The 25383-nt window shown below is 40.3% G+C and overlaps 1 protein-coding gene across 1 annotated transcript; it reads left to right on the top strand.

Moving 5' to 3' along the window:
- The first annotated feature begins 1156 nt into the window (after window positions 1–1156).
- LOC112203977 lies at window positions 1157–2324 on the top strand. The gene is made up of 2 exons (XM_024344867.1): window positions 1157–2225; window positions 2269–2324. Exons 1-2 carry the CDS (start codon window positions 1157–1159, stop codon window positions 2322–2324), a joined length of 1125 nt encoding a protein of 374 aa, XP_024200635.1.
- The last annotated feature ends 23059 nt before the right edge of the window (window positions 2325–25383 follow it).

The raw sequence follows: 25383 nt of genomic DNA, 5'->3' as shown, positions 1-25383 counted from the left end.
CAGCATGGTATTAAGTTTTGAAATGTGATTTTATGGAAAGAAAAGGATTAAAAAGGAAACAGTTGACAAGGAGGCCAGTTTGGCGCATGCGTATCTTACCTAGTTGGCAGACCCTTCTAGGTAATAGTCTGGTTGGCAGTCCCTTCCAGACTACAGCTCGGGTGGCAGTCCCACCCGATGCGTCATCTGGTCGGCAGTCCCTTCCAGATGACTTGAGGTAGTTAGTCGGCAGTCCCTTCTACTACCTGTGGCTAGTTGGCAGTCCCAACTAATCACCGCCTCCTACTCCGGTTGGCAGTCCCTTCCGATGCGTCATCGGGTGGCAGTCCCTCCCGGATGGCATGAGATGCCTAGGAAGCAGTCCTTCCTAGTAATCAAATGAGTTTCTTGGAAAAAAAAAAGACTCGCTGCATGATGGTTTTGTTAAAAAGAGAAATGGGGAAGCATACCATAAATTGTTTTGATTCTAGTTTCGGTTTTGTCCACTCACTCTAATGGATTTTATATGTTTTCCCCTGGGCCCTTCGTTTTCAAATGCCCAGATTTCAGATTAGCCGAGATTGCGTCCAGACTCAAGGACTTTGGGAATCAGCGCTTCCGTTTTTGTCCGTAGGTTATTACTTAACCTACCTTGTATGATATCGGCTTAGTTTTAGTGTTGCTCTGATAAGCCTTTTCTTTTGATTTTGATGGATGTTGTTGTTCGGATTGTGGTTGCTTAAGGAGGTTGTATTGGGCTTTGAACTTTTCGGATGTAATATATGTGCTTGGATTGTAAATATGATATTGTAGGTTGAGTAGAAGTTAATGTTGTAATCATATCCAGGTTTGTGAAATTTTTGGGTAGCCCATATTTAGGGGAGGTTCTGCCGAATTTTCGGTAGGATTTCGCTTAATGTGGGCCCCGCAGGCTCGTATCCAGGTAATTGGGGTGATTCCTGGGTCGGGTCCTGTCAGTTGGTATCAGAGCACTAGGTTATTAGATTCTGTTGCCGATATCTTCTTATAGTTGTCTTACATGCTTGATAGTATTCAGTACCTCCCGAGTGATGGCCCGACTGCAGCGGTTCCCCATCATATACTCTTCGGTGCTGACGTACCAATCAAGTATGTAAGATAGTTGTTGTTGGTATAAATATCTTGGTGTAACTCAGTTATGGGAATTTCAGGTGGAATGAGACCCGGACGCAGATCTCGTGCTGGCAGGAACCATTCACCCGCTAGTGAGGGTGATGATGAGCATGTTCCTCGTGGGTTGTTACGGACCGTGGAGCGGTTGTTTGAGCGTTTTGCAGCGGCTCTCCCCAATCCTAGGACTGACTATACTGTGGAGCGTGCCAGACGCCATGGGGCGTATACTTTCTCTAGTGCTCCTACGGAGTCCGTAGCAGGAGACTGGATTACCCGCATGGAGAGAGTATTTGAGTCCTTGGGTTGTCCAGCTACTAGGAGGGTTCCTTTGGCTATTGACCTCCTAGACGGGGATGCATGGCTTTGGTGGCAGGGTACCAGGAATATGGGTTATGACCCAACTACCATGACTTGGGAAGAGTTCAAAACGGAGTTCTCAAATCGGTACTATAATCAGGCATCCCAGCACCGTCTCCGATTTGAGTTCATGCAGTTGAAGCAGACTGAGGAGATGACTGTGTTACAGTATGAGGAGCGTTTCATTGCTTTGTCTCGGTTTGCCCCTGAGTTGGTGGCGACAGAAAAGTTGAAGGTTGATCAGTTTATCAATGGCCTTCTACCTGTATATCGGGATTGGTTGGCGCCTCATGATTATCCGACTTTTAAGTTAGCTGTGGAGGCTGCCATGAGGTGTGAGGCTAGATATCTGGACGGTTCCCGACCTTTGGAGATTGGCGGTCCCAGTCAGGGGCCATCTAAGAGAATTGCCTCTAGTTCGGGTTCTGCATCGTCATCAGGCAGTAGACCGAGCAGTTCAGATTCTAGCTCTCGTCAGCGTTTCAGGGGACGCTTCAGGAGGCCTGGGCAGACCGATAGGAGACAGTCCAGGGGTGGCACTGCTAGTTCCAGTGGAGGCTTTGGTAGACAGGCGATTCCGAGAGACTATCCCCAGTGTGCTACTTGTGGTAGACACCATGCAGGCCCGTGTCAGGCAGGTGTGGGGACTTGTTACCAGTGTGGCCAGTGGGGTCACTACAGGAGAGAATGCCCTCAGTTGACTCAGGGAGCCTTCACTACTACTGGTCAGAGTATGGGTCAGACCTCTGTGGGTGCTACTAGTTCGGGTTCTCAGGGCAGTTTGTCAGGCAGGAGCAGCACACAGCCGGGTCGTGGACAGAGAGGGCGTCCAGTGACCCAGGCCCGTCTTCATGCTATGACCCAGCAGGAGGGTCGCACTGCACCGAACGTCATTATGGGTATGTTAATTGTTTTTGGTCAACCAGCTTTCATTTTGATTGATCCTGGAGCCTCTCACTCCTTTATGTCTAAGAGGTTTTCTTTCTTTGCTAATGTGCCCCCATCTCTCCTACTCGGAGAGTGGCATGTTGTTCTACCATCGGGGGAAAGACATAGAATTGAATGGGTACATCGTTTTTGTGGAGTGTTTGTAGAAGGAGTTTGCTTAGAGGCGGACTTGATTCCATTTGAGTTGGTGGAGTTTGATGTAATCCTCGGGATGGATTTCCTACGGATGCATCATGCCTTAGTGGATTGCTTTTGTAGTACTGTATTATTTCGGAGTCCGGGTAAGCCAGTTGTCACCTTTTATGGTGAACGGGAGGTTCTCCCATCTTGCATGATCTCAGCTTTAACTGCTAAGAAGATGTTGAGTAAGGGTTGCCAAGCTTATTTGGCACATGTGGTGAATTCAAATACCGAAGTTATGGATCTTAGCCAAATTCCTGTTGTTGGTGACTATCCAGATGTATTTCCAGAAGAATTGCCTGGATTGCCCCCGGTGCGAGAGATAGACTTTACCATTGATTTACTTCCAGGTACAACACCCATCTCTCAAGCACCTTATAGAATGGCACTGGCGGAACTGAAGGAGTTGTATGTACAGTTGCAGGAGTTAACGGATAAGGGATTTATACGACCTAGTGTATCTCCCTGGGGCGCACCTGTGTTGTTTGTGAAGAAGAAAGATGGTACTTTGAGGCTTTGTATTGATTACCGGAAACTAAACAGGGTGACTATAAGGAATAAATATCCCTTGCCCCGCATTGATGATTTGTTTGACCAGTTGAGGGGTGCTAAAGTTTTCTCAAAGATTGATTTGAGATCTGGTTATCATCAGTTAAGGATTAAAGAGGAGGATGTAGCCAAAACTGCTTTTCGATCACGTTATGGTCATTATGAGTTCCTTGTTATGCCTTTTGGGTTGACTAATGCACCCGCTGCTTTCATGGATCTCATGAACAGGGTGTTTCGCCCGTATCTTGACCGCTTTGTGATTGTGTTCATTGACGACATATTGGTTTATTCTAAGAGTGAGGAGTTACATGTTAAGTACTTGAATATTGTGTTGGAGACTCTACGGCTACACCAATTGTATGCTAAATTCAGTAAGTGTGAGTTTTGGCTTGACCAAGTGACATTCTTGGGTCACGTCATTACAGCTGGTGGTGTTAGTGTGGATCCCCAAAAGATAGAAGCCGTGTTGAATTGGGAAAGACCTACCAATGTGACGGAAATTCGTAGTTTCTTGGGTCTTGCTGGTTACTATCGACGTTTTGTGCAAAACTTTTCTAGAATTGCCGCTCCTCTTACTAAGTTAACGAGAAAAGGTGTCAGATTTGTTTGGTCTGAGAATTGTGAGCAGAGCTTTCAAGAACTTAAGAGTCGGCTGACTAGTGCTCCAATTCTATCCTTGCCTGATGATAGTGGGGAGTATGTGATTTACAGTGATGCCTCTAGACAAGGCTTAGGCTGTGTTCTAATGCAACATGGTAATGTGATTGCTTATGCTTCTAGACAATTGAAGCCACATGAGTTGAATTATCCCACACATGACTTAGAGTTGGCAGCTATTGTACTTGCTCTTAAGTTGTGGAGGCATTATCTGTATGGAGCCAGATGTCAGATCTTCACTGACCATAAAAGCCTCAAGTATGTGTTTACACAACCGAATTTGAATTTAAGACAACGAAGATGGATGGAGTTGATTGAAGATTATGATTGTACCATTGAGTACCACCCCGGTAAAGCAAATGTGGTGGCGGATGCACTTAGTAGGAACCCATCTGTGACTTTGTCATATTTAAGGGCCACTCGAGTACCCCTATTGTCAGAGTTGAGGTCTACGGGGGTTGAGTTATTGGTTGATGAGGTTGGTACTCTGGTGGCTAGTTTTCATGTGAGACCAGTATTCATTGATAAAATACGGGAAAACCAGCCTCTTGATCCAAGAATTGAAGGGATTAAAGAAGGTGTTCGTGGTGGTTGGCAACTTGAGTTTTCTATTCGAAGAGATGGGACATTGATGTTTGGGAAGAGACTTTGTGTTCCTAACGTCGAACCACTTAAACGAGAAATACTTGATGAAGCTCATAACTCTGTGTATGCCCTGCATCCTGGTGGTACAAAAATGTATCGGACTCTTAAAGAGTACTATTGGTGGCCAAACATGAAAAGAGAAATTGCAGCTTTTGTGAGTAAATGTCTAGTGTGCCAGCAAGTGAAAGCGGAAAGGCAAAAACCGTCGGGGTTGTTGCAACCTTTGCCAATTCCGGAATGGAAATGGGATCATCTCACCATGGATTTTATTTACAAGTTACCTCGTACGCAGGATGGTAATGATGGTATTTGGGTGATTGTAGATCGACTCACCAAATCAGCTCATTTTCTGGCGGTTAAAGAAACCTTTAGTTTGGATAAACTGGCAAAGTTGTATGTGGACGAAATTGTAAAGCTTCATGGTGTTCCCGAGTCCATTGTTTCTGATCGCGATGCCCGATTCACATCGAAGTTTTGGAGGAAGGTTCACAAATGTTTGGGAACAAAATTACAATTTAGCACTGCTTTCCATCCTCAAACTGATGGACAATCTGAGCGGACTATACAGACTTTGGAAGACATGTTGAGGGCTTGTTCTCTACAATTTAAAGGAAGTTGGGATAAGCACTTGGCTTTGATGGAGTTTGCATATAACAACAGTTACCATTCGAGTATTGGTATGGCCCCCTACGAAGCTTTGTATGGGAAACAGTGTAGGACCCCCTTGTGTTGGGATGAAGTGGGAGAAAGACAACTTATTGGTCCTGAGATTATTGAAATCACAACAGATAAAGTTAAGGTGATCAGAGAGAGACTTAAGACGGCCCAAAGCAGACAGAAGAGCTACGCAGATAAACATAGGAAGCATCTTGAATTTCAAGTTGGTGATTGGGTATTTCTGAAGTTATCTCCTTGGAAGGGTGTGGTAAGGTTTGGTAAACGAGGGAAACTAAGTCCAAGGTATATGGGTCCCTATGAGATTGTGGAACGAATTGGTCTTGTCGCTTACCGCTTGGCTTTACCTCCACAACTATCTCAAGTACATGATGTATTCCACGTCTCCATGCTTCGCAAGTACATCACTGATCCTTCACATGTGTTACCAGCTCAACCCATTACACTTACAGAAGATTTAACCTATGAAGAAGAACCAGTGCAGATCCTTGATCGTCGAGAGCAAGTACTCCGAAGTAAGGTTATACCTTTGGTTAAGGTATTATGGAGGAATCACCTGATTGAAGAAGCTACTTGGGAACCAGAGGATCAAATGAGGCAACAGTATCCACATCTTTTTCCTTGACAGGTACAATTTCGAGGACGAAATTTTATAAGGAGGGGAGATTGTAATGCCCCGTACCTATTAATTACTTTTTACCGTGGTTGACCGAGGAGTGACTTTTTCTTTAGTCCGGTAAATTAGGAAATTTATTTGAGATTGTCGTAGAATACGCAAAATCGAGTTCGTGGACACGAAGTTTGTTTAAATCGGAGTTTTTACGGAAAAGTTATGATCAAAAATAGAAAGTACTATTCATAGCATGGTTATTTTTTTTTAGATGAGTTATTATTGTGGAAAAGAGGGAATAAAAACAGAAAAGGAAGAGAGAGAAATCGGTTTCCCGATTCCAGCCCCCCCCCCCCCCCTTCCTTTCTTCCTTCTTTCTTTTCTCTTCTTTCTTTTCTTTCTCTTTCTGCAAACCGGAGCCACTTTTTCCGGTGAAACCACCGCCACCGGCCGCACCACCGGCCATTAGAGGATCTTCTCTTCCTCCTCTTGCATCTAATGTAAGTATTTCACCTTGGGTAGCTTTGGTTTTGGAGATATGAGGAAAATTGCAGAAATGGAAAAAAATGGATTTTTGCTTTGATCTCAGTTTTCCGGCGATTTCCGGTCAAATTTCTTTGGGTTTTGGTTGTTGGTGAGTTGCTGAATGAGTTCCTAACCTTGTTGCAGCTTGTTTTGGGCTGTGGAGGAAGATTTGAAGGTGTTTGAGACTGTGAACAGTACCGTGAACAGTAACTCTCGAATTCTTGGGTTCTTGTTTGATTTTTTTGGATATTTTTGCTTGTTTTTGGTGGCTGCTGCAGGTTTAGAGATAGTTGTGTGGGTTATGAAGTTGATTTTGGAATAAATAGGTTGATTGGAATTGAATTTAATCTTTGAGTTTGTGTTAAACTTGAAGTTTGTTTGATATTGAGTTTTCTTTGGTTGTGATGTTGAACATGGTTGATGGATTTGTCATGTTTGTAGTGTTGGGTGAAAACTCTTGGTAAAGGGCTATTATGAATTATTTGTTAGGAAGTAGAGAGAATTTGAGATTGTTAGAGTTGAAATTGTGATTTTGCAAAGGAGAGAAAAATTAAGAAAGAATGTGGAATTGTTCTATTTTGTGGAGGAGTTTGGAGTGGAGATTGTGTTTTGGAAAAGAGAATTTAGAGAGGAGTTGAAATTGAGAGATGGGAATGTGAGTGGAAATAAGGAAGGTTAAGAATGAATTTGGAAATTTTTGGAAAGGATTTATATTATAATTTGGTGGTAATTTTTGATGAAGGAAGTGAATTAAAAATTTGTTTAGTTATCGAAAGGTTCTTGTGAAGATTTAAATTAAGTGAAGTCCTTGATCGATTGAGAATCGAATTAAAAATCGGTTGAGTAGTTTGAGTTAGAGGGCATTGAGATTGTAAGGAAATGATAGAATTTAATCTCAAATTAATGGATGGGCGTTTTATAACCATTTGTGAATAACGGATGCTTATTCCGAAGGGAATGAGTTGTTTTTGAGAGTATCTCATTATATGGTTAATTATATCCTATTTTATTGTGACAGGACGTACTGAGCCCTCGAGCGAGGAGGACACAGACAGGCAGCAGGGTTAGCTGCGGGATTCACTTGTGAGTGGACTTTTATTTTGTTAAAATAATGCATGCAGCATGGTATTAAGTTTTGAAATGTGATTTTATGGAAAGAAAAGGATTAAAAAGGAAACAGTTGACAAGGAGGCCAGTTTGGCGCATGCGTATCTTACCTAGTTGGCAGACCCTTCTAGGTAATAGTCTGGTTGGCAGTCCCTTCCAGACTACAGCTCGGGTGGCAGTCCCACCCGATGCGTCATCTGGTCGGCAGTCCCTTCCAGATGACTTGAGGTAGTTAGTCGGCAGTCCCTTCTACTACCTGTGGCTAGTTGGCAGTCCCAACTAATCACCGCCTCCTACTCCGGTTGGCAGTCCCTTCCGATGCGTCATCGGGTGGCAGTCCCTCCCGGATGGCATGAGATGCCTAGGAAGCAGTCCTTCCTAGTAATCAAATGAGTTTCTTGGAAAAAAAAAAGACTCGCTGCATGATGGTTTTGTTAAAAAGAGAAATGGGGAAGCATACCATAAATTGTTTTGATTCTAGTTTCGGTTTTGTCCACTCACTCTAATGGATTTTATATGTTTTCCCCTGGGCCCTTCGTTTTCAAATGCCCAGATTTCAGATTAGCCGAGATTGCGTCCAGACTCAAGGACTTTGGGAATCAGCGCTTCCGTTTTTGTCCGTAGGTTATTACTTAACCTACCTTGTATGATATCGGCTTAGTTTTAGTGTTGCTCTGATAAGCCTTTTCTTTTGATTTTGATGGATGTTGTTGTTCGGATTGTGGTTGCTTACGGAGGTTGTATTGGGCTTTGAACTTTCCGGATGTAATATATGTGCTTGGATTGTAAATATGATATTGTAGGTTGAGTAGAAGTTAATGTTGTAATCATATCCAGGTTTGTGAAATTTTTGGGTAGCCCATATTTAGGGGAGGTTCTGCCGAATTTTCGGTAGGATTTCGCTTAATGTGGGCCCCGCAGGCTCGTATCCAGGTAATTGGGGTGATTCCTGGGTCGGGTCCTGTCAATTTATTCCTCTGGTTGTGGCGCATCTTGGAGGGGTACTTCCTCCACATTGTGCTCCACAAACGCCTCATAGTAAGGCTTAAGACGATGTCCATTCAACTTGAAATCACTTCCAGTTGCAGGGCTCCATATATATACCATGAGAAAATTTTTTAGTAACAATAAAAGGACCAACCCATCTAGAACGCAACTTACCAGGAAAGAGTCTTAATCTAGAATAAAACAATAAAGCTTTTTGACCAACTACAAAGGTCTTTCCACGAATCATCTTATCATGAAAAGCCTTTGTCTTTTCCTTGTACATCCATGCACTATCATAGGCCTCATTTCGAATTTCCTCAAGCTCATTGAGTTGCAACTTTCTGTGTAGTCCAGCTTCATCCAAGTCCATGTTGAATGTCCTAACCGCCCACCAAGCTTTATGCTCCAACTCCACAGGCAAGTGACAAGGATTTCCATACACCAACCAAAATGGTGACATCCCAATTGGTGTCTTGTAGGCCGTCTTATATGCCCAAAGAGCATCATCCAAACGTTGGCTCCAATCCTTTCTTGAAGGTCCCACAGTTTTCTCAAGTATCCTGTTGATCTCCCTATTTGAAACTTCTGCTTGTCCACTTGTTTGAGGGTGATAAGGCGTTGAAACCTTATGAGTAACATGATACTTCCTAAGCAAAGCTTCAATGGTCTTGTTGCAAAAGTGAGAACCTCCATCACTAATGATAGCTCTAGGCATGCCAAACCTATTCAAGATGTTAGACTTTATAAACTCTTCAACAACCTTAGAATCATTATTCCTGGTGGCTTTCGCTTCCACCTACTTAGAAACATAATCAACAGCCAAGAGAATATACAGAAAACCATTAGATGAAGGAAAAGGACCCATAAAATCTATACCCCATATATCAAAAATTTCGACAACTATAATAGAGTTCAAATGTGATGCCCCGGAAATTCGTAATTATTTTCCGAGGATTTTCCGGAATTAATTTTATAACTATTGGACGGTTTCGTGGCTCGTGGATGGAGCGGAAGTGTTTCGGGCGAATAATTAATTGAAGAATATGGTATTAGGGGGTTGCCAAAGGTTGACTTTTTATTCGTAGGGATTCTCCGAAAACTTCCTTCACGAAAGTTGTAGAGCGCGTCGATACGAGTTCGTGGACATGTGGAACGCGAGAATCGGAATTCGTATGAGGAAGTTATGGCCATTGGAAGGAATTTCCATTTTTGTATAAATAGAAGTTTCCCAAGTTGGAAACTTACTATTTTTCATTATTTCCGTTTCCGGAAATCCCTTCTCTCTCTCTTCTCTCTCGTTCGCACCTTCAGATTCGAAATTATCCGACTGACCCGACCCGGACCCGGTCGATCCGACCCGACTTTTTCGGCGGACTGCGGCTGTCTCCGGCGACGAAACTTTCCAGATAGCATCGTCTCCTCCGTCTGGTCGTCCCTCTGGTGTCCTCTAGCGCCGATTCTCCTCCACAGCGGCGCTATAAGGCGGTGCAGGTTGGTGTTTTCGGACCCGGCCGGAAAACACAACTCCGACGTCGGCAAGGCTTTGAGTTTCCTTAGTTGAGTTCAGAACAAGCTCGCCGATCGATCCTTGGTGGTTGTTTGGATCGATTCACGTGAAACTTCGATCAACTCAGTTGGGATCACTGTTCACGGCTTGTGAGGTAGTTTTCGATCCCTTAGGCTTGTTTTCTGACTTCGATCCTGTTATGAAAGTTCACAAGCATGCTTAGATGAAGCTTTTTGATGTTGGGAGTTTTGTGAAATAATGAGTTTTTGGCCGGCGGCGGTGCACCACCGTCTGTGGCGGTGTTCCGGCGGTGTTCCGGCCACTTAAGGAATTGGTTTTGGTATTATATATGTTCTACTCGTTGATACGAGCGTTTCGATATATAATATGCAAATTTTGGAGTTCGTATGGAATTGTTATGATTTTTGCAGTTTCATACCGATCGATTTATTCGATCCTTGAGGATTTGAGCGTCCGATCGACTTGTGGTTTGGTCACATCGATCGTGGACGTATTCCGAGGACTTTGGGAGGTCTCGGATGTGGTTTTGCCTCGTTTGGGGCCACTTTGGGGGATTTTAGTTCAAAACAGGGGTTTCGGACTTAAAATTGGTTATGAATCGTTACTGATTTGAGATCATTGGTGAATAGGTGCTTCTAGAAGGTGAATTGGACGAGTTGTTGGTGATAGTGTACTAGTTCGGTTCTGTATAGAAGACGCAGCGGGATTCTGAGGTGAGTAATCTCACGAAGTTCATATCACGAACGGGTTGACCCTATTTCTTTGAGAGTTATTTAGTTAACTGCAAACTATGGATGGTGTTAGTGACATTTCTGAGTAGATGACTATGTGTGTATATATATATATTATGGGATGTATATATATGCATACGTATTCATGTATTAGTTGTGGATTTGTGGAACAATATGCATGAGTGATGCTTTTTATTGTTTTGGGTTGTGGCTTTTGGAAAACAATTGGTGGGAAATGGTATTTCTATTGTTTTGAAAAGTGTTTGAGGATTTGAGAGTCACAGGTTGTGATTTCTCCTTTTGAATTGATTTAACATGTTGATCTGACGACCGGTGGTCTGAGGATTTGAGAGTCACAGGTTGTGATTTCTCCTTTTGAATTGATTTAACGTGTTGATCTGACGACCGGTGGTCTGAGGATTTGAGAGTCACAGGTTGTGATTTCTCCTTTTGAATTGATTTAACGTTTTGATCTGACGACCGGTGGTCGGAGGATTTGAGAGTCACAGGTTGTGATTTCTCCTTTTGATTTGATTTGACGTTTTGATCTGAGGGTCAGGTTGGCCTAAGGATCCGGGGTTGCAGGTTGCATCCTCATGGCAATATTATATCGTAAGATTGAACCTTGGCCGGGTGACAGGTTACGATTCAGTTAGAGCTCTAGTCTGTCTGCCATCGTACTTTAAGGATCTAAGTAGGTTACTTAAGACTCCTGGGTACATGTTTTGTCCAGGTTGGACCGATTTGTTGTTTTGTCCAGGTTGGACCGATTTGTTGTTTTATCCAGGTTGGATCGATTTATCATATTCTACTTGTTAGGTTAACAATGGGTATGATTTATTTGTGTTGATGTTTTGTCCAGGTTGGACCTATTTGCCGTTCTGTCCAGGTTGGACCTAATTATTGTTTTATCCAGGTTGGATCGATTTATCATATTTGAATTGTTAGGTTAACGATTTATATGATTTTGTCACGGTGTGACTTTCGTTGTTTCTTTTGGGAAAAGAGTATTGTTTTTGGAAGCATGGTATGTTTTCCTTATTCGCGAGTTGAAAGGTTTTCCTCGTTTTTGGCGTGAGTTGTGCATGTGTGGTTTGAGTTACTCATACGGGCTTGCAAAAGCTTACCGGGTTTGTTGTGTGGCAACCCGGTGCACCATTCCAACGGTGTAGGGGTTAATCCTGCAGGTTAGGATAATCGCGCTGAAGCTGAGGTAGCGCCTTTGCAGCTTTACGGTAGGAAGCCAATTTTGTGACTTTACCGTTATAAGGACTTCCGTTGTATAGTTACTCTGAGTAGCCTTTACGTTTTATTTTGTTGTTGACAATTTAATTCGTAAGCTTGTGTAATATATAACTCTTTGGAGCGAGTGTATATTAACTTTGGGGGTTCAGGGCATCAATATGTGTGTAAGTTAAGGGAAAAAGATTTCAGGTATTTCGTATTGATGACTGGACGTTCACGCATATATAATTATGGGGTTATATATATCGATTTTCATGTGTGTAAAATCAGGGGCGTGACATCAAAGGCATTTGATCTTTTGGTCCTAAATTACTGGTTCTTTGGCATCTATCACATGTCATACAAAATTCATATGCATCTTTAAATAGAGTAGGCCAATAAAAACCACATTCCAACATCTTCCTAGTAGTTCTATCAGAGCCAAAATGACCACCACATTGTCTAGAATGGCAAAACTCAAGTATAGCTTGTTGTTCATTATTAGGCATACATCTCCTTATCAATTGATCAGAACCATATTTCCACAAGTAAGGATCATCCCAAACATATTGCCTAGCTAAATACTGAAGTCTAACACGTTGAGCACTTAGCATATTACAAGGGAACGTTTTAGACACCAAATAATTAACAATATCTGCATACCAAGGCTCACTTACCTGGATTCCGAAGAGTTGTTCATCCGGAAACATCTCCACTAAAGGTATGGCGTCCTCCTCATTCACTAGCCTACTCAAGTGGTCAGCCACAACTTTCTTAGAGCCCTTCTTGTCCTTGATCTCAACATCAAACTCTTGGAGCAAGAGTATCCAACAAATTAGCCTGGGTTTTGCCTCCTTCTTTGACATCAGGTACCTCAAAGCTGCATGATCAGAGTAGATAATAACTTTATTACCCAATAAATATGAACGAAATTTCTCTAAGGCAAAAACAACAGCTAAAAGTTTTTTTTCAGTTGTAGAGTAATTGAGTTGAGCATCATAGTAGATGGCTTAGGGCTTCTCGTCCCTCCTTTGGCCAAGCACGGCCCCAATGGCATAATCAGAGGCATCACACATAATCTCAAAGGAAAGAGACAAATCTGGCGGAAGCATAATTGGTGTAGACATTAGAAGCTCCTTCAATGTGTTGAACGCAACCTCACAATCCTCATTGAACTCAAACGCCACTTCCTTTTGTAGAAGACGACATAGATGACAGGACCCGCCCCGAATTTCACCCTGAAATCCTAGGTGGCCCTGTGGGGCCCACCTTAGGAATAGCTCTACCAAAAATTCGGCAGAGTCACCCCTAAAATGGACTACCCAAAAACCTGTAAAACACACAAACACTTCAAGCAAACCAATCTTATACTCCTGGAGCCACCCTGCTCCCAATTACCATCAACTCCACTGTCACAAAACACAAAACTCAATAATACTAAGCCCAAAGGTTATTAGAGCAATACTAATACACATAGATATATAAAAAAGAGTAAAGGATCAAGGAATCCTACAATGCTGAAGTAGTGACAATTATGCCTCATATACCATGTACGCCCGACCTCCACTAATTCGCCTGCAAACTGGGCATTTGAAACCGAAGGGCCCATGATAGGAGCATTTTAATGCGACGTTTTAGTTGTTATTTCCTCATATTTACTTAGTTATTTCCTTAAATAAATCTTTCTTGTTTAGGAAAGTTACTATTTTTAGAAAGTTTCTATTTTTAGTAATTTTAATAAAAGTTTCTATTTTATAGGTACCATGGAATAAATGGAGCTGAAATGAAGAAATGGAGTTTTCCTGGTCCGACTAGGAATCCCAGTCAACGCAGGAATCCTGATGAGGCTAGGAAACCTGAAGGCATTAGGAGACCACATGATGACGTGGGAGATATTTTGGGAGATTAAATCTGATTTTTGCATGGAAAATCAAGGAGATTACGTTGAGAAAATCTTGGGAGAGTTTCATGGGATTGTGCAACAAGAAAATGCTCAAAACAAGTCCAGATTCATTCCTTAATTCCCTCAAGATATGTTGGCTGAAATTAGAGAATTAAATCTGCAATTTTAATGTCAAAATCAAGAGAAAATCAAGGGAGGATGTTAAGGATAAAGCCATGGAGAGATTTAAGGGAGAAAATGTCCAAATGAGTCCGGATACATTGTCTAGGTTCATGCCTAGATATTTGGCCGAAAATGGTGAATAAAATCATATTAAATCTTGGGAAAATCAGCAATAATATATTTGGAAAGATTATGAAATTATTTTGGAGCTTTTTGATTGGTTGAGTGACATGGCGGAGCTGACGTGGCATTAATTCATTGGTTGGAGCTGTGTGGTGCAACCAGAAAATTCCTTAGAAATTAAACTCATGAAGCCTTGTCTTCCCCTATATATACCCTCCTCTCTAGACGTTTTACACATCACCACCACACCACAACAACACCACAACCACACCTCTCTCCATTAGTAAACAAACATTAGAAAAATTCTCTCCATTCTCTAGTCTTCAGAAGCTCTGCGTCTCAACTAAGGAGGAGAAGAAGTCATGCAATACATCAAGATCCTATCCGTTATCCACCCTTGTGTCGTTGATACGCCCAAAATAGACGCTCAACTTAACCCTGCAAGATGTAGTCGTTAGTAATATAGAGTAAGCAGGGATCGTTCAAGCCGGAGATTGAGGGTAACTTTATAATTCACACAAAATAAAACAAAACAAAACTAACTAAAGCACAAAACAAATAACAAAACTAAGAAAAAGAAAAAACATCAAAGAGGGAAAAAGATGGCAGGACAAGATGGGGATAGAAGGGTGTGTTGCAATCCTAAGTTGAAACAGATTTGGGGTTTTTATGTTCCAACGAAAATAAAAGGAAAATAAGAAAGCAAAAACGATTTTAGAGTTTGAAAAACAATATGGAGAAGACGTTAGAGACTCGGAAATCCACCACCAATTATTTTCAAACAATGTTAAGTTAACCTAGTTTCAATTACTAAGGTGTGAACAGAAACCAACCAAGAAACAAGTCGGAGCAGATCATGTCCCTTATTAATGTTTCCCTAATTACTTAGTCTACGTGAACGCACAATAGCTAAGCCTATCAAACATGCAATCAAGGTATAGAACGCTATCCTATCAACAACACATATAGTGTCAACACATTTGAAGCATTAAGATCTCATGGAAACGATTGATTATAGGGTTGCAGTCTAGTGTGGAACGCCTACCTAGCATGCTCTTCTAGTTGTTTAAAACATCAACTTTTGTTCAAAGCCTTGCATACTTGTGGATTAGAAAACAAGACGATTAGGTGAATTATTTTCTAAACCTAGCTCCAATTACATGCATAAATCCTATGTTGGCCACCATAAAACAAACACATGTAAAAGTTTTCAATCAATCAGAGATAAACAACCAATCCACACCACAGATCAAGAAACTAAATTTAAACAAACATATGTTCTACATAATTGGGGCTTCAAACCTCGCCCCTAACAAAGGTAACTAGCCACACATCGTCTTAAATTTAACAAATAAAAACATGAGTATCAGATTACAAGATAATAAAAACCGTAAAAGGGAGAGTATGAGAGCCACGAATTCACTTTTAGGCAGCCTTAGATGCAGGCAATCCTTCAAGATGGGGCACGGCAGGAGCTTGATGGAAGTGGATGGTGAATTGCACGGTTTTCCTTCTTGAAGACTTGGGAATTTTTGAGACTTTATGTGCTAGGGTTTGGGAGCAGAAGATGGCGCTGTAGGATGGTTCTTTCCAACGTGTTCAGAGCCTCTATATATATAGAATACACAGCCCAAGTTTCCTTTTCCAATTCCGCTTTGAAAGCCTCTCCTAGTTGCTTGAGGATTACTCTACTTGGTGCATAATTAAATGATTTTCAAGCTGTAATAATCTTCCCAAAATCTTGAGGAATCATTCTAGGACTCTCCTTCATATTTGCTGCAGCAATAACCTCCCAAAAATGCCCTGGAAATCCGTCCAAAGAAGAATTCTGCAAAACCGTCCTGTTTTGACTAGGATTCAATTTCTGACTCTGAAGCTTTCTTCTTGGACAAGGAACGACTTCGTCTTGACAAGTTTCTGGATGGTTCTTGACTCCCACGTTCTCTATGACATCATATCATCTAGAATGATCAATAACCTTATGGAAAAACTCCAAGAAAATCGCCGGAAAAGATCTCTCAAAAAGCTTCGTGAAAAGCTGACAGTTTCTGCCTTATCGGGAAGCATACTTCGACTTTGATTTCCTACTGCCTCGTTGATGCTTTTGACCTGTTCTTTGGCTGTAATTGAAGTATAACATCATGTCTTCAAGGATCGCTGGCTCTTTCTTCAAATGTGAAGCTGGAATGATGCAATAATTTCTCCTCAAAACCGTTCCCAGAAAGCTGATTCTGAAACTGCAGTTTTCTGCTTTGCAGCAACTGTTTTGCACAACGATTTCCGTGGTCTTCCCTTGTAATTTCTGGATAAATGGTTGATCAAACATGGTTCTCTGCATCAGTACTTCATTATCCATGGCTCCGTTGCTCCGTTTCAGCTCCTATTTCTCTTGAATCACTCCACGAACTACCTAAAAAGAAAACGAAGTTAAAACTGACTTTTTAAAGGAATTAACTTAGAAAAGTGTAAGGGATTTCACACTATATTCGTCGCATTTATGCTCCTATCAGTCGTCCCTAGAAGATTGCTTGCTTTCAAGGATCTTCGAGTTCTTCGTCTCAAGGCCATATCATCCATCTTTCATGGTGTATTTCAAACTTTCTTTTCTTTTCCTTTGTTTGATTCGTAGAGTTATGAATTCTAGTTAACATGACGTTAAGAGTAAAGTTTAAATCCCGTTTTTATGTTTTGAAATAAAGTTGTGATTTTTATATGTTGATTTAAATGTTGCTTATGTGAGATTGCTTGATTGATTTTGGATTATAGAAAACTTTTTCATGTTTATGTTCTTTGGTGGCCAACTTAGGATATATGCATGTAATTGGAGCTAATTTAAGTAGTAAAGGCTTTGGACAAAAGTCGAAATCAATTAAGGAGGATTGCAAATAGGTGAACTTATTCATAACTAGGTTGTGCACTTTGGTTGACATCCTTTCTTTGTTCTTCATGCGTTGAATGTGTACTTGATTAGCTAGGTTTCTAGACTATGATTGCATGTTCAATAGGATTGATTTAGGTGTTTTCACTTAGATCAATTATTCAAGGAAAGTAAAAAATGGGAAATCGTTTGCTTTCTAACGTTTCATATGGTCAACTTCTTTCTCATGACATAGAAAATCAACTATAGGAATTGTGATTGGATTTCTTGCATATGATTGTGGTTTTGATCTTTATTCCTTGCGTTCCACCCGTGTATATATGTTTTTTTTTCTTTATTTTTTTTATTTTAGTTTTTAATTTAATAATCCTAAAACCCCCTGTGTTCACTTGTATATATTTCTATTCTTTGTTTTATTTTTGTAAACTAATTTATACTTTTATTAATTCTTTATTTATTTTTGCAATTACAGGTGTACCCTCAATCCCCGGAATAGAACGATCCCTATTTACCATATACTAACGATGATATTTATAGGGTTAAATTATACGCTAGCTTTAAGCGTATCAGCCCAGGGGAAAGTAATTGAAAAACACGTTAGAGTGGGTGGACAAAAATAAATAAATAAGTAAGTTGATTCAAATGAAAGTAAAGCTTTAATACTTTCCCATATTTATTCCTTTAAAAACTCGATGCATGCAACAAGGATAAAACATATTTCTCGCAACACGAAAATTCGTGAAAACATTCCCGCCCCGCTGGTCAAAAGAAATCGAGCTAGCCCCGCTAGCTGTAGGTATCAATCAAATATGGGGAAGAAGTTCTCACCATACAAATAAGGGAGCCTCCCAAGATCGGGTCGGAGTGTCCCACACTCTGGAGCATCCCATGCTCTGCTCTACTTACCCACGAACACATAGTAAGCAGGGAGGAGTACTAATAGCCTAGCTAGCAATAAATATGACGACCCAAGTATGGTGGTTTAAAACCACACGAAAACTTGAAAATCAGTAAGGCTTCCGCAATATCTCATGAGAAAGTACATAATCCAACGACGTGGCTCCGCACGCCCAAATATTCTCGAAATCATAAATAATTAGGCTAGAAATAATAGATGAGTAAGATTCCCTCGAAAATCCCATTTTTGAGAACCTTCCATAAATCTCAAAATCGATGAGTGAAATTATAAATAATTCCGGAAATCATCTCGGAAACTGCTTCATCGAATTTCGATATAAATCACAAATTCAAAATCAAGCATAACAAACTTTAATTTGAAATTCGAATCGATATGGTAATGAACATTCAAATCCAATTAATATGCTCGATAACTTAAAACAATAATTTAAATCATAATTAATCTCCGAAAAATAAATCATATTCCCGAAAATAAATTATAAATCCAAATCCAAGCATAATAGATTCGTAACCAAAATTCATATGGAAACATAATGTCAAAATTATAATCCAAGGGAAAATATTATGCTCGATAAATAAAACGATAATTAAATAAATCAATAATTTCAAAATAAATGCATGCATCATTATTTAAAACAAAAGTCCACTCACTGTACTATTTAGGTGATCACGCATCCGAGTCTTTTCGTCGAGCAATAACTCGGTACATCGCCCTGTACACAATTATATTCTGTGAATAACAACTCGGCCATTTAATACGATTCCTAAAATCAAATCCTCATAATCACATCTCCACTTCTTTTCGGACTCAACCCAAATTATACAACTAATACCAATTTGCTAATTTAAAGGTTCCAAGGCAGAACCAAGAGATATCCAACGGTCGGATTCTTGTAAATCGATAATCGAAACTCATAATACATTCAAAACCTCACCAATCTTCACCAAACTTCATATATAAGCTCCACAACATTTATAGGATTTAATTGGGCTAAAACAAAAATTAAAAACCTACTTTACTCGCCTCCATGCTCCACCAACAGTGGCAGCGCGTGGGCCCCACGCACCGGCGGCCACCACCTCCGATGGCCACCAAACTTAGGTAGAAGCACCTACTCAACAGACCCAACAACTTTCTCAACTGAGACAAAGTCAGAAAATGAGTAGAACTACCTCAACAATTAAGGAGAAGGTTGAACCCGATCGGTGAATAGTAACCCAGAAATTCATGTCTTCGATTCTTCCTCCACGCTGCAAATCGTGGCTCAAGGCTAGGGCCATAATGATTCTTGGCAAAAACCGAACCTTCGGCGCCGGTTTGGTGGCCGGAGACTGCTGGAATAAGAATATATCGGAGTTGACTCAAAACTGCTACAGTGACCGTCCTCTTCTTCTTGTTGCTGCACCTTCCACATTTCATATTAAGCTACGAAATGAACACAGAAATGAAGAGAAGGAATAGAGCTTTCCAACGACATCTTATACGTCAAAATCCGTCGCCGGATGGAGGAGTTATGGCCGGAAGAAGGCAAAGAAGTTGGAGAGGAAGAGAGAATCGGGGAGCGAGAAGGGAGAGAGCTCGGTAAGTTTCTGAAATTGGAAACTTACCACAGTAACTTCCACATTTTAGGCCATAACTTCCTCATACGAACTCTGATTTTTACGTACCACATTTTAGGCCATGAACAGGTTCGGTACGTTACAATCTCCCCTCCTTCTAAAAATTTCGTCCTCGAAATTTCATACTGTCAAAGTAGAGGTGGAACACATACACTAATCTGAAATATAACATCCTCAACGAAGGTAGTACGCGAATCATAACAAAGTGGGGATGATATCGCACGATCGATGTGCAAGTCTGCTCATAATATGTAGAAATTAGATTCAAAATTGATCCAAGAATTGGCAGTGTAAAACTGAGAGATCAACACTTAGAAGGAACAATCCTAAAGGTGATATTTGGCTGGTCGCTGTAATCTGATCAGTTTTCATAGAATTCCTAATGAATTCACCATCTTACTTCCAAACATTACCAAAAGTCCTTATCAACTAAAGAAGAAAATCATCAAATCATTATGTTTGAAGCAACTCGAAAATTGTTTGAATATGTGAGAAGAAACACATGGTAGAATTTCGAGAATAAAGACTCAAGGTTAAATCGAAGTCGGTTACTTGAACAAATTACACTTTAAGTATCGTATTACGGAAAATCGACTCTTCCATTGATTAAGTTTTCTTTTACAACCTCAAGTCAACTACTAGCTCAGATGACGCAAGTTATCGACATCACAACCCATTCGGTCAGAATAGAAGCATTTGTAACCTCTTCAAATACGTTGCACGGTGAAGTTCCACCCCGTTCTTCAACAATATTGTGATAATACATCAATCCATACTTAATACATTTCCCTTCGTACGTGCTGTCATAGGGGTAACCCAACCGCTACTAATACACCACAAGATAGTTACTGTTAACTAACAAGTCCAAAATAAGTAACTTCCTTAGCTACCCCAAAACAACACTTCCTCTTCTGCCTGTTTGTGCACAGATTATTGATCAAATATCATTCACATAAAGATCCCACAATTGTCAAGTATAACAAAGGTAGCTCCGAACAACCTATAGGTTCTTAATCATGTAAGTTATGGAGCCACTACACTTTCTCTGCGCTACTCTGATAACTGACTGAAACATTGATCACACCTTGAAATGACATTCCAAGTCAACAAGGAAAACTCATTTGATAGTTGCCCTGCTAGCCATACTTATAGTATATCCAACTGGCTAACTAGCGTTGTCCCTCAAAAACTTCCTATAATTATAATGTCGTGGAAAACTCTTCTAAATTAAATGTGTTTCAAGGAATCTACTAATTACCAAGGTCTCTAATCAAAACTCCTAAAATTCCTCACATGTTAGTGTTTACTTAACAGTACACAACAAGTAGCACGTCGTTCGAAACCTTGTGGAAAGCAAGAACCGTAATTACTCACTCTACTCCTGCCCAAAGACTCAAATCCAGGAGATGCATCACACTAAAACTGTTCTTAGCTGAAGGCTACACTTCTTTAATAGTCATAGGTCTAACATCTGGTTGAATCCATGTCGTTCTCGCTAGCCTCTAATGCCACAAATGAGAATTCTACTTCAAGTAGGACATTATAGAAAAGTTTTAAATTCTGTATGTGTCAAATCCTCTAATGGACTATGATGTATCCAACAACATTATTAATTGCTCCAAATTTGATCCAAAGTTGACCAACTTGAAAAGAAATTCAACACTTGAAATGAACAATCCTCAAACTGGAATATGACCAGTGACAACAATCTCATCAAAATTCATAGCATCCCCCGTTGACTCAACAATCCTAAAAATATAGCTATGCCCTCAAGCATTACCGAAACATCTTATCCACTACTAAGCAAAAATTTGCAAAAACTCTTTTGCTCATAACAACCTGGAGAGAAAGTCAAATAAGAGCCCAAATGGAAAAGCTCAAAGTCGATTAATTAAACAAATAACACCTTGCGTACCATAGAAACAGAGTCTACTTCCCAAGACAGGAAAATAAGATATCGAAGAAGTTTATTATCTGATGTTACAAGAATCACTAGAAATCGTCATGTCAAACAACGTTGAACTTGCAAGTACTACAATATAGCCAGCTCTTCTTATTTAACTTAAGGCCAATGCTGATAAAGGACGACGGTCCTTACCGAAAAGAGGATAAGATAGCCATAAATCCACTCCTCGATCGACACTTAACTTATAAGATTTCCACTACAACAAAAATCCCTATGACTTCCTGTGCTAACCAAAATTGTACCAAAAACGTTTCCAAATCTCCTCACTAAGAATTAATTCAATAACATAACTCAATCATAGTAGCTCAACAATTAGTACTTAAATATATGTTGAACCCTTGATAGAACATAAGCCCAATCAATTTATTCCAACTAAGCTCCTACTTCCTGTTTAAGTCATCTTATCTTTAGATAAGTGGTGACTGGATTTCACTCATACCAACAACTTCCTATACATTTCCAATTAAGGGTCACCAGGGTGGCAAAGCTCGCTCAATTCCTCCAAAGAAATCCATTACATATATTCGATTCAAGCAATAATCAATCCCCCAAGGTAGCTAACACAATTCACAAGATCTTTCCTCAACAATCCTTTATATAAATCAACGGACACCCGTCCAACATCTTGTAGCACACCAAGCGATATCCGGATCCGAACGTGGTCCCGCCACAATAATGATCCAATTTCCACAAAGTAATCATCACTAAAGTATATCACTTAAAAAAACAGGCTACAATACCTTCCACCCAAGATAACAAGAGTCCTGGTCTAGGCTTGACTTAAAATATTTCCAGAGCTGACTGAAAACTTATTTCCTTAAAGTTATTCCACCATCGACCAATATCATATAACAACCCATCCGTCAGGCAAAAATTCTACCAAGAGTCTATCACAATTCAACCTTCCAGGCTCCGTGATTCAAAACTCGAATCAGATTTCGTATCACAGAGTAATTCCGTTTGAACTTCTATGGACACCCAATAAGGTCATTACCGCTATTCCCCAATCTTATGTGTAACTGTTTCACTCAAAAGCGGATAACCAAGGACACCCATTTGCATAATATCACATACGAAGAGTTGATTCCAACTCTCCCAATTATTTACCGACCAAAACCGTAACTCTAATATAAAACCTTAAACATTCTTCAAATTTCTCGAATTTCAAGCATATATCAACTTCAAAAGCCCACTCTTGTTCATCTCCCTACTCGTTACCATCCAAGACTTAGAAAGACAAAACTATAAATTGTGGTATCTGAAATCAATTTCTGTTATTCCGAGCACAACTATGCTCATACACCCTGGTTAGATCAACGACCCAAACCAACAATTTTTTAAAAAAATCTCATTCTACTTACAATTCTCATTTATTGTCATCACTTCCCACTTATCAACATCAGTGACCATAACCACTTGAAAACACAGCCTCTAGACATAACAGCCCAGAATATCTCTTCAATTTTCTCTGTTGTCTACCGGAGGGTGATGCGTACAGGATGCCGACATAAGGTGTCCAGTTGGGATACATTCCAATCTGGATTTTCTATAAATGATTTCCAACAATGAGTTCCAGTAATATTCCACATGCCGCTTATAGGGCCGATCGTATCAAGTAACACATTCTCCAAAACTCAATTCAAGGTAAGAACCATCATTACTACTAATTCCAATTCTAACAACAATCCTGATTATGAAGGAATTATAGTACTCAGCGACAGCCCAAAACAATGGTCGCTCATCTCTAACCATTGAGTACAAAATAAAACTCCGGTCTCTCACCTTAACCATGCCCCAGCAACTTGTCGGCATCGAGGAAGGATAACCATAACATTTCCTTGAATCATATTTCATAGCATAACTCGAATCTATAGAGTAGTCTTTTTCTACCAATACCAGGGAAAGGTGCATGACATGCAAGCAATCCAATACGCAGCGGAATCCCTATGAGGTCGGCGTACATGAGGCATAAGACCTAAAGGAAAACTAACTAGACATGTACCGTACACACTTGATGAGTACAACAGCACCGACGAATATATGATGGGGAACCGCTGCAGTCGGGCCATCACTTGGGAGGCACTGAGTAACATCAAACATATACGGTAACAAGATAGGAACAAGTCTACAGAATCTGACAACCTAATGCTCTGATACCAAATTGATAGGACCCGCCCCGAATTTCACCCTGAAATCATAGGTGGCCCTGTGGGGCCCACCTTAGGAATAGCTCTACCAAAAATTCGGCTTAGTCACCCCTAAAATGGACTACCCAAAAACCTGTAAAACACACAAACACTTCAAGCAAACCAATCTTATACTCCTGGAGCCACCCTGCTCCCAATTACCATCAACTCCACTTTCACAAAACACAAAACTCAACAATACTAAGCCCAAAGGTTATCAGAGCAATACTAATACACATAGATATATAAAAAAGAGTAAAGGATCAAGGAATCCTACAATGCTGAAGTAGTGACAATTATGCCTCATATACCATGTATGCCCGGCATTTGAAATCGAAGGGCCCAGGGGAAAGTAATTGAAAAATACGTTAGAGTGAGTGGACAAAAATAAATAAATAAGTAAGTTGATTCAAATGAAAGTAAAGCTTTAATACTTTCCCATATTTATTCCTTTAAAAACTCGATGCATGCAACGTGGATAAAACATATTTCTCGCAACACGAAAATTCGTGAAAACATTCCAGCCCCACTGGTCAAAAGAAATCGAGCTAGCCCCGCTAGCTGAAGGTATCAGTCAATATGGGGAAGAAGTTCTCACCATACAAATAAGGGAGCCTCCCAGGCTCGGGTCGGAGTGTCCCACACTCTGGAGCATGCCATGCTCTGCTCTACTCACCCACGAACACATAGTAAGTAGGGAGGAGTACTAATAGGCTAGCTAGCAATAAATATGACGACCCATATATGGTGGTTTAAAACCACACGAAAACTCGAAAATCAGTAAGGCTTCCTCAATATCTCATGAGAAAGTACATAATCCAACGACGTGGCCCCGCACGCCAAAATATTCTCGAAATCATAAATAATTAGGCTAGAAATAATAGATAAGTAAGATTCCCTCGAAAATCCCATTTTTGAGAACCTTCCATAAATCTCAAAATCGATGAGTGAAATTATAAATAATTCCGGAAATCACCTCGGAAACTGCTTCATCGAATTTCGATATAAATCACAAATTCAAAATCGAGCATAACAAACATTAATTTGAAATTCCAATCGATATGGTAATGAACATTCAAATCCAATTAATATGCTCGATAACTTAAAACAATAATTTAAATAAATCAATAATTTTAAAATAAATGCATGCATCATTATTTAAAACAAAAGTCCACTCACTGTACTATTTAGGCGATCACGCATCCGAGTTCCTTCATCGAACAATAGCTCGGTACATCGCCCTGTACACAATTATATTCTGTGAATAACAACTCGGCCATTTAATACGATTCCTAAAATCAAATCCTCATAATCACATCTCCACTTCTTCTCGGACTCAACCCAAATTATACAACTAATACCAATTTGCTAATTTAAAGGTTCCAAGGCAGAACCAAGAGATATCCAATGGTCGGATTCTCGTAAATCGATAATCTAAACTCATAATACATTCAAAACCTCACCAATCTTCACCAAACTTCATATATAAGCTCCACAACATTTATAGGATTTAATTGGGCTAAAACAGAAATTAAAAACCTACTTTACTCGCCTCCACGCTCCACCAACAGTGGCAGCGCGTGGGGCGGCCACCACCTCCGATGGCCACCAAAGTTTGGTAGAAGCACCTACTCAACAGACCCAACAACTTTCTCAACTGAGACCAAGTCAGAAAATGAGTAGAAGTACCTCAACAATTAAGGAGAAGGTTGAACTCGATCGGTGAATTGTAACCCAAAAATTCATCTCTTCGATTCTTCCTCCACGCTGCAA

Source organism: Rosa chinensis, chromosome 5, assembly GCF_002994745.2.
Source record: "Rosa chinensis cultivar Old Blush chromosome 5, RchiOBHm-V2, whole genome shotgun sequence".
Taxonomy (NCBI): domain Eukaryota; kingdom Viridiplantae; phylum Streptophyta; class Magnoliopsida; order Rosales; family Rosaceae; genus Rosa; species Rosa chinensis.
Note: the sequence above shows the minus strand (reverse complement) of the source record. Positions and strands in the feature narration are given on the sequence as shown.